The sequence below is a fragment of the Mus pahari genome, chromosome 17 (assembly GCF_900095145.1).
Source record: "Mus pahari chromosome 17, PAHARI_EIJ_v1.1, whole genome shotgun sequence".
In the NCBI taxonomy this organism is placed as follows: Eukaryota; Metazoa; Chordata; class Mammalia; order Rodentia; family Muridae; genus Mus; species Mus pahari.
Window position 1 is genome coordinate 33460629 of NC_034606.1, and position 16878 is coordinate 33477506.

Sequence of the window (16878 nt, forward strand, 5' to 3'; positions counted from 1 at the left end):
TCTGCTTTGTGGTAGTTAATACACTAAGCTGTCATTGCCTTCTTAGCCTGTAGGAAGTGTAACAACTGTTATCTACCACAAGTCACCGAAGCTTTAAATTACAGCAGGCATGGGGACAGTGATTGATTAGAATTTTTAAAAAATCAACCACACATGTCCCCATCACAACTAAGAAAGGGGCTGGGTTGACTTCAAAATAATTTACCTGGAAATTTTTGTGGTCCATGGTAGGTTAAGCCCCCTCAGCAGCCCCTCCCCTCTCTTTTTCTTCTCCAGTAAAATATTAGCCTACTGAATTGATTCTCAAAGACATCCCTCTAGGACCTAAAATGATTACCACTGGGAAGAGATTGATGTAGCCCCAGGGTGCTTTCAGGGACAGTGGGGACAATTCACTGGAAAATTTTCAAAGGGTCATAGCAGGGAGAGAGCTTAGTACCACATGGTCTTTCTGCTCCTGCCTTGACAGGCAGATCCAGAGAGCAAGGAGAAAGCCATCGGCGACAAAAGCTAATGAATTTTAAATAGCTAGTACAAGAAAAATTAATTTGCTAAATTAGTCTTGTAGATACAGGTTAAAAAAAACGAGTCACTGTCACCTCAAAAGCATGAAACACAGCTCAGCACAGCTCAGTCATCAGCCAGGTGGAAGATGATACCCACAGCTTAGCCCGACCCTGAGGGGCCAGCGTTACCCTCTGCTCAACACTTGGTGAGGTCATGGAGCATCTCTCAATGGGTTTCCCCTGCTCTTATTTTTTTTTTTTTTTTAGTTTTTTGAAATTAAAATCTAATTACGTAATTTCTCCCTTTCCTTTCCTCTCTCCCAACATTTCCCAGGTATATCCTGCTTACTCTTTTTCAAATTCCTCCATCCCTGCCCCTGTCTTTAATTGTGTCAGTGGTTGTTGGAAGTGGTATGCGTGCTTGCTTGGTGTGTGTGTGTGTGTGTGTGTGTATGTATTCCAAAACATGCAATTGTAACCCGCTCAGTTCAGTACAAACAATGATGCTTTTAGGTATATGATTTGGGGGGCTGACCATTTTTTATCAGATAACGAATTGGGAGCTCGTCCCTGGAGACTACTTCTAATGCTCTCATTTGTTTCATGGACCTCTTCGACTGCGCGCCACACAAGCACGCTCGCTCTTCCCAGTGCCATTGTGAGGGCTGACCTTAGGACACTGAGCATCTCGGAAGGCTGGTATTCGCCAGCTGTATGCCTCAGGACACATGCTAGCTCATCGCCCCGGGCACCGATGAGAGAGTGAAAGGACTTGTCCAACCAAAGCAACAAGCCTGCTGAAAAGGGGGGATTCTGCCATTTCTATCCAGTTTGAGTGCCTGCTTATGTGAGTCTGGAAAGCACATCCTGGCTGCAGAAGGACGGACAGTACAGATGATGTCAGAGAGCTCGGGGCTTCCAGGCCGGCCTAACACTACACTGTGCCTGCAGCCCAGTCCTAGGTACACAGACACTCTTGGCTGATTTGTGTGTCTTGATTCAGACTGGCTCGGGGGGGGGGGGCAGGGAACTCTCTTCTTCCATTGGCTCTTGTTCACCAAAGTCACATGCCTGCCAAAAAGGAGAACTGGGCCTTTTCAGATCCATGTAGCACATCCAGGTTCCGAATGAGTTAATTTCTTGATGATAGCATTTCCTATCACTAAAATTCTACTGCTGGTCCCAATCCACTGGGGCACAGCTGTGTCACTGGCATTGATCTTAGCCACGCACCACGGAAACATCTGTGCTCTGACCTTACAGGGACATAGGTAGAGGGCAGACAGAATGCCGTAACACACATCAAGATCTGGCCAAGCAAACACCTAATGGGAAAGAAAGCCTGAAGGCAGAGCCCATTGGGCCTTTCCCAGTCATTTCTTTATCTGACATAAAATACTAGTTGGGCTTTAAAAAAAAAAAAAAGAATCCATCTAACACATCCATGGTGGTTGAGGAGGTCCCAAGGGAGAAGCAGGGACAAACTATATTTTATTATTGCTTGAATTCTTAGGAAATCAGTCTAGGAAGGAAGCTGAGAGTCATGAAGCTTTCTGCCCCATTCCCAATGACCACAAGGATATGGACAGCCAGGACAGCAAGCCCTCAGTGCTTCTTCCTGATCAGAGCTGTGCAAACAGTCTGCCTTGAGTAGGGGCGACCTCCTAGAGCATGGAATGCCACAGAGCACCTACTGGGGTACACACACACACACACACACACACACACACACACACACGAGCGCCTCTCCCTCATCAATCCCTTTCCAGGGAAGAGCTGTAGGAAGTGAGTTTCCTTCCATCCCTAGGGATACAAACAGCGAGGATACATCCCACATGGGCCAAGGCCTCTGCCTCGGTCAAAGCCTCTCAAGGTTCAGACACCCTAGTCTGTTCATGATCAGAGAACTTTGGAATCATATTCATTGCAACTGAACTGGGGGGTGGGGGAGGGGGGACTCTAGCAACTTGTTGAGGAAACTTGAAGAAACTTGCAAGAGCCGGCTTAGAGACAGATTCTGTGCCTGCACTTTGGACACTGGCTGTATCTATAGACACTTGTTGAGATGGATCTCCTGGAACGCTGGCTGACCCTGTCACTTCAGTCTACTAAATGGCCACCACCAACCAAGGGTCCTAGAATAAATATAACCCCAGCCTCTTCACAACCCCTCCCCTTGTGGAGTTGGCTTACGGATAATCCTTCCCACCACCTTCCCTTTGCAGCCACCCCCCACTCTGGGGCAAAGCAGAAATTGTCCTTGTCCACTGTCCAGCATACACTGGATATAGTCTCCATAGCAAAGCCATGGCCCTTCCAAAGGCCATTGGTGCAAACTAACTCATGCAAGCAGAGGGCCCTTAGTTCCTCTGAGGTCAGCATACTCTCCTGCCTCCTCCATGTCAAGACATTGCTTGGCTTGCTGCTGAAGAACTCTCCCATGAGGGCCGGAATGTAGTGCAGGGTAAGGTGAGGGGTCACTGGGATTCTAAGAAGTACCATTGTCTGTGTGTCGGTCTCTGCACCCTTGCAAACAGCTCCACTGGGAGAAGGGGACTTTGGTGGAGGAAATATAAACTGCCCTAAGAAGGACAAGGAATAGGCACAGATGCTTTTATTTTGCCCACCCCACCCCCAAATGGGGGGTGGGAAGTGAGAAAATGCATTTATTTCAAAAGCAAAAAGAACTCTGAGCTGGGCCCTTGTGATAGAGGACTATGGGTTACTCATTTGCTCCCAGTGTCCCTGCACTGAGGAGGGTGGGGCTCCGTGGAGAATGCCTGGATGGCCCTGCCCACCCTACCCAGTGGTTAACTCAAAAGACATAAGGCCACTTGCTGTGTGATGTCTGTCTCCCTCTCGCAGACAGCACAGTGGGCCCCCCCTGCAGAAGATGAGCACCAGGGGGTAGGGATGCAAAGGGCTGGGGTTATAATCAGAGAAGATGCTGATGGAGAGAGGAGTCTCTGGATCCTGAAGCAAGGAAGGGGTAGGACAGGAGAACTGATGGAAAGGTCTTATGGAAACAGAGGGTCCTGGGTCAGGATGTGATTTGTACTGAGGACTGGGGTTCTGTATTGCTGGTGATGTGCTGGCACAAAAGACAACACAAAGGACACTATAGAGAACTCTATCTGGACCAGTAGACAGGAAGAGCACAGATGGGTCAGGTGGGATGGGTAGTCTCCAGGCCCACCAAGGCTGGCTGCCACAGGAGGCAAGGATTCTAGAGTTCTGGGGCTGGCTGCTCCCCAACCTGCTCCTCCATGGGCTGGACAGCCTCTTGCACATACACGATGAACTCTGAGGCCTCCCCTCCCTGTGTATACACCGTCACTGTCTCTATGCCCTCCACGTCATCAGAGGACACCACCAGATGGTGCTGCTCGGCCAGCTCCACGGAGGCCTGCTGGAGAGTCTCCTGGATCATGACTGTGTGGTTGGAACTGGGCTCCTCATCGGTGACCTAGGAGGGAAAGCGGAAGGTGACATAGGTCAATGTCAACATCATAAATGTGGCTGTGGCATTGGGAGATGCATGCAATCCTCTCATCGATGCTGCACTGTCTCGCCCCTTTTCATGGAAGAGAAGAATGAGACTCCATGACACAGAGTGACAAGGTAAGGTCTTTCCAATGTTGCAAGTGGAACCTCCAAGGTGTGGAGTCACAAAGCATGAGGATTAGAAGGCACCATGGGGTTATGGAATGCACAAGGATGCAGTATAGATTAGGAGGCTCCTAAAGATATATACCTGGTCCATTTGACACGGAAAAAGTGGCTAGGTTCTTCCTGGTTTCTTTCTTTTTGCTACTCTGGGAGTCGCACTTCAAATGCTACAGTTCCCACGGGCTGTCCATCAATGCGGATGCCTGGCAATTCTTTGGAGGCCTGCCAATAGATCCATGCTGCCACAGTGCTGGGCAGGGAAGGTCAGGGAACATTGACAGTGGAGAAAACCAGCTGATTTCAATAGACAGGACTTTCTTGATTGCTTGGAGACTGCAGAGTCCAAATTCCTACCAATGCTAAGGTATCATGTCCCTGACCATCAATCAGTTCTGGGCTGTTGTTAATTTGTAATAATAACAATCTTTAACCAGAGAAGAGGAATGGGAGACAAATTTAGGAAGAACTGAGAACCTAGATTGTAAAACAAAGGAATGGGCTAAAAAAAAACAGATAAGGTGCTGGTGGACAGGCTACTGGTCCCTAGGGGATTTGGAGTAACTATCCTTTCAGGGCCTGAGTGACAAGGGTGACATTCTCTGGGATGGACTGAGCAGGTATGAATGTCAGCTCCAGCACTTCCAGGAAGCCTGGGCAAGATGCTCTATAATCTTTGACTTGCCCAAAGTAAAAGAAGGACTAAGTAGGGAAGGTTCAGCTCATAAAGACTGTGGGGGGGGAGAGGTTAGATGGGGGAGACAGCTGTGGGTGGAATCTGGGCATCTTGATGTTCGATGCTAAAAGAAGATTATGACAGAGAGAATTCAGAAGCTGTAAAGCTATTCTGAGAGAAAACTGCTAACTTATCTAGCCATTTCTGTATGTATAAACCAAGACAAAACAAGACATTTATTTTCTTTTACTATTTATTTCCATTTCATTTATCTGGGAAAATGCACCAGAACCAAGGCTGTGAGGGTAAATACTAATTTCTTTCCATTTGAAAGACAGTACCTAACGGGAGATTAGGATGCTACAGACCTCCTCCCTCACCTGGTAGCAAACTATACGGAGGAAGGAAGGAGGGTGGGTGATAAACATTGAGGTCCTCAGGAAACATGTCCACAAACTACAGCACATGCCAGGTAAGTGTGGTGGTATCATGTGGTGAGCAGAAGGAGAGAGACACAATGAGCTCATGTGATACACATGGCTATACTCAGCATGGCAGGGTGAAGGCTGCAGAGAAGGGCAGATGAGGTTTAAAGCGATGTTTGCAATGAGCTCACACACAGACCGAGCCTTTATTTCATAAAGCAAGGCAGACATTTCTGAGAAGTCCAGGCCTCAGCCCATCTATGCTCGCTCTCTTACCAGCCCACTGAACATTTCTGTCTATTTTGTCTGCTACCTTTTCTAGGTGCTGAAGTCCATTTAAGGGAACCCTTTTTCCATTTGTTTCTTGTCTTCAATTTCTAGCCCCAGGTTGGCCTTGTCACCAAAACCTGTACTACATTCGCCTATTGATTCTTATGATGGCACATCACAATTGATCATCAGGAAAGGTGACAGATGATGGTAACTGTGTATGTCCTAGCATAAGCACATGTTAGGTTAGGCAGGTCAAGCTAACTTGGGGCTCCCCAAGTCCAACTGCTGCTTATGGGTGCACCCTCTCCATATACTTAGGCGCTCCACAGTGAGGATGAGCCAGAGGCAAGGGGCTGCTTGACAGAGGAGCTTATGAGCCTTTGAAATATGTGCTCCTCAAGCATTCTAAGTGTCACCTGCTCATTCTGATTTTCTGCCATTTCTATAAGCATGAACTGCTTACCCTGCTCCCACAGAAATCAACAGCTGTTTCGTGTTGTAGTTACTGAACACTCCCTCAAGCCTCACTCTAATTCCTCATACACAGTACCTGTTACCTCTTCACAAACGGCATCATTAACCCCCTAGGGTCCAGTGACTCAACCAACGTCGAGCAGCTCACAAGGAGCAAAAGCTGGACCTGGCATGCACGAGTGGAATCTAGAGCTCGTTCTTCCTCAACTGGCGAGTGTGGCAGTGACTAACAGTGTCGCATGCCACAGATTGATAGGGTAGAATTATTGCTCTTTAGCCATCTGAGGCAGACAAAGGTTGGCTTGTACAGCTCTAACCATTCTCTTTGTTCAAAATGATCACTCCAGCAGTTTAATCTATTAGCACAGGCTTAAAATTGTTCTCCGCAGCAGAAATAATATGGCTTTCACAGTGTCATTACCCCCTGAGACGAATACTCTATTTCTCTCAATGCTGCATGTAACATGTCTTTCAGCTAAATTATTAGCAGCACAGATAGCCTAATAGAAAACCTTAATCCATGGGACTGCATAAATTATTCACAACATCAGGCCCTATGTTCAGTACTTCTGCTCACCTCAGATATTCTAGAATGAAGATTAAACCCTACTAGTGACCTCTCCTTGGCAGATCTATTGCTGCTGGAGAGCAGCTTCCTGTGGAGACCCTGTCTCTCTCTTCACCTTCGTCTCATGGTCCGCTCTGCAGCACGGATGGATATTTTGGTATGTCATGTCATCCGGGCTCTTCCAATCACTCCACTCATTTCATATTCCTCACCTCTCCCTCCTTTTCATCCTTTTTCAGCTTCTTCTCCACTGTCTATATAAAATCTATCCCCACAAGCTTAAATCCTCTCCTTCCCAACTTTCAAGAAAGTCTCAGATATCCCTCTTGCTCACAGACCCTCCAGGAAGATGCAGCCTTTATGACCCCAAGTTGGTTTTGTGATACAGACCACCTCCAAGTTCTTTAGGTGAGAACAGCGATCCTCACTGTGCAGAGGCCAGCTTAAGCATCAGTGTTTACCCTAGCCATCACTCCCCACAGTATCTGAAGGATCTTAGCATCCAAGCCTCAGAGAGTGTGGGGACCCAGGGAAGATGGAAAGCTGTCGGCAAGGCCCTACACTTCCCAGGGCCATGGATGGTCCAGTAGAGGGTAAGGCCACACCCAGGTTCCTGTGCTTCTGGTGGACATGAGCTTCAGGTAATTAATTACTCCAACCCCAAACTGAGCCAAAAGGGCAGCAGGTGGTTGGACCCCCACACAGCCTCTTCCCTAGTCTCTCATCAGTTTTTGGGGATGGATGTCATTTTATGATCTCTTGACTAAGAATACACTGAAAGACTCGATGCCCTCAGTCATACCTCACAATCGTACCACAGAGAGCAGGACCAATTGCATAGTCCCCTGGACTGGGTGCAGTCTATATTGTATCCTCAGCACCCAACATTGGCCAAGAGAAAACCATGAGGTCCTACAGAAAGACCACAGAAAAGGGGTGGTCCACTGGATGCCTGCAGTGAGCACTTCTTCCTCTTGGCAGCTCTTGGCCTTCGGCTTGCAGCCCGCCATACCTTCAGAGTCTCAACCTGAGCACATGCTCTTCTGTTTGAGACTACGCCAGCTACTACCTCCTGGGGGACCCAAACAGCCCAGAGACTTGGTCAAGGACACAGACATATGGCAAACCAAGATAATTAATGGGAAGAACTGCTGTAGCTCATGGCTGAATCCCAGCAGCAATGGGGAAAGGAGAAAACATTCTCACTCGCTGGCACTGATAGGAACTCTTTAAAGCCACCAAGGATCAGAAAAAGCAGGACACATCTGCGACATCCCTTCACCCAGAGCTCTCAAAACAGTGTGCAAATAACTCCTTGGCATCAGATCCCGAACACCTGTGCTGGGGCTAAAGGCCACATCCTTATCAGCACCATCTACTAAAATAAGTTTGAGCTCAGTCCCCATGGGGCATTGGAACTGCCAGGATTCGTACAGCGAAAGTTGGACCCAGCACGGCACATTAAATACACGGCTAAAGGAAGATGAAAAATAATTCAGCTTGCCGATAATGAGAAGAAACCAGAAGGACAGAGTGGGAAGGCATTGTCTTAGCATATAGTTTATATCTCTGAATAAATACAACTAGCAGTACCCTACTAGTACATGCTGCTCTCAGGCCAAGCCTGAGGGCCACTGCAGGCCTGCAAACAGACAAGTGGATTCAATTCACAGATCCTAGCTGAAGGGTCTTGTCAGGATAGGGACCCTTATGTATGCCTTTCAAGAGACAGAAAGTCAAGACCACCATCACCTCTGCCACTGTTGCTGCCATGCCAGGAGACTGCATAATTTAGGCATCCTTCACATCTCAAATAACTTGAGCCAGGTTCCTTTTTATTAAGTCATGCCTTGGAGAATGCTTTCTCTAGATGTCATTAGTGTCCATGATAAGCAAATATCTGGGGCTGCAGCCCAGCAAACGGGCGAAGCCACTTCTTGCTCTCTTTGCTTAGGCACTCCTGTTGCTTAGGATTGGTTCTCAAGACCCACTGAGAACCCTGTGATGGAGAGAAGGTTCTAGGACTCAGAATGTCAGCAGGAGGACAAACTGTGCTCAATCAAGACAATCCTCAGAACACAATGAACCCTCTTCATAGGCAGGGCTATTATGTATGGAAGGCATAAAGAATCCAAGAGCCAAACTCGTGTGTGTGTGTGTGTGTGTGTGTGTGTGTGTGTGAGAGAGAGAGAGAGAGAGAGAGAGAGAGAGAGAGAGAGAGAGACTGAGAAAATGTGACATGGAAAGATAGGCTTGCACACATATACATGTCTATGTGTAGGGAATTATGTATCTGTGTGTCTGTCTGTGCTAGTTTTATGTCAACTAGACAAAGACTATAGTCTTCTGAGAGGAGGGAACTTTAATTAAGAAAATGACTCCAGAAGATTGAGCTGTAAGTAGACAAACGTGTAGGGCATTTTATTTATTAGGGATTGATGACAAAAGGCCCAGCCCATTGTGGATGGGGCCACTCCTGGGCTTGTGGTCTTGGGATTTTTAATAAAGCAGTCTGAGCAAGCCATGAGGAACAAGTCAGTAAGCACCACTCCTCCATGGCCTCTGCATCAGTTCCTGCCTCTAGATTGCTGCACTGCTTGGGTTCCTGATGTCCTCAGCTAGCCACAGGTGATCCAGCATTTAAAGCACCCAGTCTCCTGTGCCATGATCTTTCTCCGTCATGGCTTCCTGCAACAACATCATAAAGCCTGGGGTCCCTCTAGAACTGACAAGGACCTTTCTGTCCTGGCACTCTCCCCTGCTCTGCCGCCACACTCAACTCTGGTCCCTGTACACACACACACACACACACACACACACACCCTTGTCCCTGAGCTTCTGCCTGTCCTGTTCTTCCTGTCTCACTCACCCTTTCTGAGAAGTCCTATCTTGATCTTGGGAGCTCAAATTTGTGCTCTCTCACCTAAGAAGTCTCATGGGCTCCTTGAACTTGTATTTCCATACGGCTTTGTGCAGTAAGACCAGGTTTTCACCCAGTCAGTCACAGCATTGATTGAGCTAACCCTAAGATGTCAACTTGTCACTTCCAAACTATGAGAGTAGAACCTATACTATGCTATTCACTTCCTAAATACAATTGTACTCCCTCTTATTAGCACACTGCTCCTGGTGTACACAATGCTCCCAGACCTGATCTTTTCTCAGCCTTGCTGGTGGCTGGTGTAACCATGGTGGACTCTGCTTCAATGGCAAGAGAGAAACTTAAAAGTATTCTACTATCCTTCTGTGCCAGGTCTCAGAAGAATGGAGTTGGTCTCAGTGAGCTGACACCCACACACCAACACTTCCTTAGATTCTCAAGGCCACCTGGCCGGCCTCTTTGGCTTGAAGAGCTCTTCCACTTTGAGATTTAACAGTGTGGGGAAGGAGGTATCTTGCTCCTGATGTCACCTCTCTGGCTCTAGTTTCATTCTCTATCTCTCTTAAACAGGTTAACAAGATAGCCAGCTGACCATCAAGTTAGTACTGTTTTGCAAGTAGGAGAAGCCACACACACACACAGGTTCAGTATCTACAGAGGAACTATCTTCCTGCTGACCTCTGAACCTGTGCGTGGTTGTAGCTGAGTACTCTCGCTGTTTTATGATAAATGAGTCTACTTACTTTGCCTTAGTATACTTAGAACACTAGACTGTTTTGGTTCCTTTTGGTCATGTGTATGGGTATCTTGGGTAGTAAAATCAATGTGACATAGTATCTACCATTCAAGGAAACCTCTGGGTTCATGGACTGGTGACTGTGAGCTGTCAGCCATCTGCCGTCCTAGCAGCCAAGCCTGCTTCTTCCTAGCTAGCCTGGGGCTGATGTTCTCAGAGCCACTCTCTTACTGTCTCTTCACTTCATTCTGGTCTGTGTCCTTGTGCTCAGTTGTTCCCACAAACACTCCTCAAGATAGAAGCAAATGTAATGAATGGTTTCATCTAAAAACGCCCCGACTCCCGGAACGGTCGGAGTTACTTCTCAGACAGAACCAAGCGAGAAAGCAGCCTACAGTTACATGGCATACCCTGTGTACCTTCTGGTTCTGGAGAGGAACATACTCCTCCCATGTCTTCCCCCTGCACTCCCAGAAGAGAGGCAGATCTGTCTCATGGGGGTCACAGCAGGCACACTCCCTGTCACAACCTAGCTTAGGAGGAGAGCCCCATGCATTGGAAAAAGAGACATTTTAAACACAATACCAAATTTATTGAGGAAAGAGAAATGATAAATGAATGTGCTTTGTGGGAAACATCATAAATTTCTAACTTTAGAAATATGCATATTTATATAGAAGACCAAAATGGGGTGATGCTACCTCCAAGAAACTTGTACAAATACCACAAATATTCACAGACAGGAAGAAGCCATTCCTGAAGATCGAAAGCCCTTTTAAAGGGACAGAATGAAAGGATGGAGGAAAGCTGTGACTCTCCCCACACCAGGCAACCATCTTTCACAGGGGAGATGGCACGTTACCGCCTCTGTCCACTATTTTTCTCTTAGTAGTAGGCAGATAGCTGATATTTTTCTTTTCTGGGAACATATGGCTCCGATAAAGTTCAAAGTCAAGATTTCATAGCAGCTTGCTCATATCGGTTCCCAGTCTCTATAGCAGTCTCCGGGATCTGAGATGCTGGGCCTCATGGTGGGCATAGAACCACAATTGTACCATGTGTCTGAAGCGTAGGACAGGCTCTGATGCAGAATACCATGTGATTACTCAAGTTTGTCCACTTGGGCTCCCTGACCTAATATGAATAGGAAGGACCAACTGTCTTTGAGAAAGAATTTGGTAAAAGGAAGAGAAAAATGGTGGGCAGCCTTCTTCCTGGCCTCTAAATCACAGGAGAAGGACAAAAAGTTTCCATATTGGACAAATCAACTTGCTGCACAATGCACAGAGGTCTCATTAACTGGACACCTTACAGTTCTCTATGCCTTAGGAGTCTATGTCCCATTTAACCTGCCCTTGCTTGCCTGCAGGGGTAGGGAGAAGCAGACCCTTGTCTTGTGAACTATAAGCAATGCGGAGGGAGAGCAGCATGGTAGCTCAGAAGGAGTAAGTATGGCACTCACAGTTACTGTGAGGTGCCATTCCTTCAGGAGGAAGAGCTCACACCTGGCTCCATCCCCAAAAGATGACCTTCTAACACACAAACCAATCTTGCACACTTGGCACATGCCTCTCCCTAGGATGTATACAGGCTACTTGCTTTACAGTGGGTACTCAATAAATATTGACATGTGCTTGTTAAGTGGGCACCAGAGAGGTATTTCAAAGGCCCACTGAAACAGACAGTAGTAAGGTGGTCACAGTGAGAGGTAGAGGAAGACGTGGCATTTTGCTATCTGAACACCTTTCCATATGTAGACAATCTTACCGAAGATGTTATTTTGCTGTATTTTATGCTTAGTGCATGCAAGTGCATATCACTGCCAGGACCTTCCCACAGGGCCTTTCCAGGTTAAAGATTCCAGGCATGTAGCCCTGTGAGGCTTTGCCTCTAATAGCAAGCCTTCTGGTCAGATAACCATTTTATAGAACTCTACAATTCCCCAAGAGAAAAGATCCCCACCCTACCCACCCAGTCACTCTAGAGCACTGCACTCCTGGCACTCACTGCCCACCATTTTCTCAGCCTAGTGACTAAGGGCTGGAACAAGGCCTTGGCCAGGACTGTCCCTGCCTTTTGTTGGACATCCTAAGGATGCTTCTCTGTTAGCAGATGTACTGGTTACTTTTCTGTTGTGTCGAAACACCATGACCAAGAACAACTTTAAAAAAAAAAAAAAGAGTTTGTTTTAGCTCCCATTCATGAAATACACAGGCTCCCCTCTCTCGGCCTATAGAGAAGAGAGCCCAAGCTCTCAGATCCGTGTGCCTTCTTGCTCACGGTCGCCTACCTACTCCTTTTCACTTTGGTCTATGTCCCTCTGCATCAGTCACATCAAATCAGCCCCTCCCTTAGCTTGGGCTGCTATAGCAGAGCACCTTAGATCAAGAGACTTATGAACAGCAGAAGTATATTTTTATATTTTTCTCACTCAGAAAGAATAGAAAAGGAAAGGCTGGTACCACAGTCCCAATGTGGCTGGGGTCTAGAAAGGACTGTGTTCACCACAGCATATGCTGACTTCATGACTTCATGTAATCTTAGGGTTTAAGGAGTGTGAAGGAGTTTTGAGGCCTAATTTAATGGCATTAGTCCCATTCATGAGTATTCCATCTCTATGACCTACTCTCTTCCCAAAGCCCTACTTTCTTTCTTTTTTTTTTTTTCCAGCTTTTTTTTTTATTATTATTATTTTCTTTATTTACATTTCAAATTCTATCCCGAAAGTTTCCTATACCCTCCCCCCACCTCTGCTCCCCTACCCACCCACTCCCACTACTTGGCCCAGGCCTTGCCTTGTGCTGGGTCATATAAAGTTTGCAAGACCAAGGGGCCTCTCTTTCCAATGATGGCCGATTAGGCCATCTTCTGCTACATATGCAGCTAGAGACACAAACTCAGGGGGTACTGGTTAGTTCATATTATTGTTCCACCTACAGGGTTGCAGCCCCCTTAAGGTCCTTGGGTACTTTCTCTAGCTCCTCCATTGGCGACCCTGTGTTCCATCCAATAGCTGGCTGTGAGCATCCACTTCTGTGTTTGCCAGGCACTGGCATAGCCTCACAAGAGTCCGCAATATCAGGGTCCCTTCAGCAGAATCTTGTTGGCATGAGCATTAGTATCTAGGTGTGGTGGCTGATGATGGGATGGACTCCCGAATGGGGTACTCTCTGGATAGTCCATCCTTTCATCTTAGCTCTAAATTTTGTCTCTGTACCTATATCCTTTCATGAGTATTTTGTTCCTTATTCTAAGGAAGGATGAAGTATCCACCCAGTGGTCATCCTTCTTGGTTTTCTTGTGTTTTGCATAACTGCTTGTGGACGTTGTACATCGTGGTGCGCACTAGGCTCCGCACCACGATGTACAACGTCCACAAGCAGTGTTGGCTACTGGTTTGCTGTAGATTGCTTTTATCATGTTTAGGTAGGGGCCTTGAATTCCCAATCTTTCCAAGACTTTTATCATGAAGGGGTGTTGGATTTTGTCAAATGCTTTCTCAGCATCCAATGAGATGATCATGTGGTTTTTGTCTTTGAGTTTGTTTATGTAGTTGATTACATTGATGGATTTCCTTATATTAAACCATCCCTGCATCCCTGGGATGAAGCCTACTTGGTCATGATGAATGATTTTTTTTTGATGTGTTCTTGGATTCAGTTTGCGAGGATTTTATTGAGTATTTTTGCATCAATATTCATAAGGGAAATTGGTCTGAAGTTCTCTTTCTTTGTTGGAAAAGCCCTACTTTCTAATGCAATTATGCACTTGGGGTTAAATTGTAACATATGCATTCAGAGATACAGACATTCATTCCATAATGGCCTCTCCCAGGGAGGACTGCCTTTGTGACAATAACTCAAATTGACTCAACATGAGGTTGTACAGGGGCCCACAGGCATGTGTTAATTTAGGTTAATGTAATTGTTTTTATTCTAGGACGATCCACACAACAGACTCTCCTAAGAAACAGGTAGGCCTAGAGAGGTAGCTCCACGAGAGTGTACTTGCCTAGCCTGGGCAAAGTTCTGAGTTCAATACCTAGCATCACAAAAGATAAAAAGGGAAGAAGTGTCATTTTACCTTGCTGAGACTCCCAGTATGGAGCCTAGATAAATGCTTGCTGCCTGCTGAACAGAATCATCAAAAGAAAAATATTCATAATTGAATTCTACACATATAGTAAGGAGTTAAGGAGTTATGCTGTGCCAAGAGCTAAGATATTGCAGTCTTAACATATACCAAGCCCAGGGCCAACTGCTTCATTTACATAATCTATTCAATGGCCCCACTGGGGAGATTTTATTATTTTAAAATATTACAGAGAATGAAACTGAAGTTCATTGAGAAGTACTTTTCCAAGGTCATGAGCTATAAACAGACAGATCTGGGGTTCAAACCAGGCATTCTTTAATCTCCCATTTTGGTATTTGCATAAGCTCAATACTCACTGTTGTGCCCAGGGAGACCCAGCCACTGTGACACACCCTAGATTGACACCCATGTCACAGACTTTGTGGCAGGCATGCCTTTGTGATTGCCACACAGTGAGGCACCTATAGCTTGCCTGGAGATGATAAGAGTGCTCAGTAAACGCACTCCATCCCAGTCAGCTCAGTACCCTTGGTTCTGAGCTCACAGTTATTATTACAAACACACATGATGCCTGGGATATGGACCAATCCCTGAGTCAGGTGCTTAAGAGCCCAGGGACACTTAGGAGACTAAACCTCCACCTACTGTTACAGATCTTCAGTGTGATAAGCACTAACCATAGATACACCCATACTAGGTTATGGTTTGAACAAAGTCTCTAAGAACTGGTTGAAGAAGAGGGTCCTGCTGCCATTCTACATTTCATTGCTGCTCAGAAAGGGAGGAGAGCTTCATGCAGAGTGGGTGTCCTTTCAGGAAGTAGTCACTGTCACTCAACTTCTCTCTACTTAGAGTTGGGGGATAGGAACAGAGAACAAACTGAGTGTTCTCCCAGATGAAGCCCTCCTGGGCAAGGAGGAAGACCATATATTTCTGCAGACTATTTTCTGACCAGGGCCCTATAATGGCACGTTACTGCATACAGGTCTAATGTTAACATAGAGTATTTGGGTCTCATTTGACTATTCAGTGACTATACCCATTATCTAGCCTAAGAAATTAACTGAAAGGCAGTAGCTTATAACAACCCTAACTCCCCTGACCCAAATTGTACAGGTGGCTATCACTAACTGGAAATGCTCTCTATTTTACAGACCATAGATCTTATTAGGCTTCAGTAACCAAGCTTCCTCCTTTAGAATCTATAATGTCACCTAACCACAAAGAAGCAGGGTCACTTATATTCACAGGCTCTAGAGGATTGTGCCCTGTGGCTTAAGAGGTCCACATTAAGGGCTTACTGAAAACTCACCGCCAGGAAGAGGCCATGTCATACAAACAGACAGCTCTCATCCTGGGCCACACCTACATCTGATGCACAAGTCCCAAGGTGGGAATCAGAGATACAGGAGAGGGAGAAAAGGCAGCCATAGGCTGGTGCATGCTAAGCAAGGGATGGGGGTTGGAGGCAAAAGGGCCTTGGAGTTAGCGGGAGCACAGTGAGGAGGTTCTAATGTAAGTTGATGGGCACATCCTATGTTATCAGAAGAGTTATAAGAGCTGGAGCGGTGCACAGTCTAACTCAGGGGGTGTGTGGCAAGACCAGTGATTATATATTCAATAAATATCCCAATGTCAGCACTACTAGCCCTGGAGAGCACATTTTGATGAGTGAGAACCTAGATAAGAGCAAGAGCCATAGACAAAGGGAGTTTTTAAGGCATCTTGTGCAGGTGGGACTTGAAGAACATGCTGTTAGGTAGGTGACATACAGAAGGCAAGAGGAGCAAGGTGACTCCCAGGCTCCAAAATCAATGCCTGCATGGCACCTTTGGATTGGTTAGGGAAACAGAGAAGAGAGGAGGAAGGGGTAATAAGTGGATAGTTTGCACTGAGGGGAGTTCCTGTGGCCATTATGGAGGCTACTGGCTCAGTGGGAGCTCACAGCAAGGGCTAAGCCAGAGGTGTACTGTGTAGGGACAAATCCAAGAAAGGCCACTTCACATCAGATCTCCTATTTCCTCCTCTCAGGGGGCAACTGCCCTGGCCTTATCTCCTCACCTTAAATAGACTCAGTGAGTTCAACCAACCGCATACTTTCCCAGAGTAAAGTTGCAGAGAGAAGGGATGGGACTAAAGAAAATTTATCAGCAGGGGTAGGAAATAGATACCAAGCTAACTGTAATGAATGACTGTATCAAAACTCAAGTGAGATTCTGCAGCTTGTAGGGGACCACAGTAGGAAAAGTGGAGTCTAGAGAAAGAGAGGGAGAAGCAATGCTCAGCACAGGCATCCTCAGCTCTCAACAGTGAGATGTACAGGGGAGACTGACATGTCAACTCTGACAGTGGGATATACAGGGGAGACTGACACGTCAGCTCTGACAGTGGGATGTACAGGGGAGACTGACACATCAGCTCTGACAGTGGAATGTACAGGGGAGACTGACACGTCAGCTCTGACAGTGGGATGTACAGGGGAGACTGACACGTCAGCTCTGACAGTGAGATGTACAGAGGAGACAAGCACGTCAGCTCTGACAGTGGGATGTACAGGGGAGACTGACATGTCAGCTCT

The 16878-nt window shown here is 46.6% G+C and overlaps 1 protein-coding gene across 2 annotated transcripts in view; it reads right to left on the reverse strand.

Annotated features, from left to right (window-relative positions):
• Positions 1 to 3142: 3142 nt before the first annotated feature.
• The window catches only part of Zfat (zinc finger and AT-hook domain containing), a 179582-nt gene continuing 165846 nt past the window's right edge, over positions 3143 to 16878 (reverse strand). Inside the window, exon 16 of one of the 2 annotated variants that reach the window (XM_021216301.2) lies at positions 3143 to 3972. In XM_021216301.2, the coding sequence (XP_021071960.1) occupies positions 3733 to 3972 (240 nt within the window). In that variant the 3' untranslated portion in view covers positions 3143 to 3732. The remainder of the gene's footprint in view (positions 3973 to 16878) is intronic. The other variant, XM_029548215.1, reaches the window with a different exon arrangement.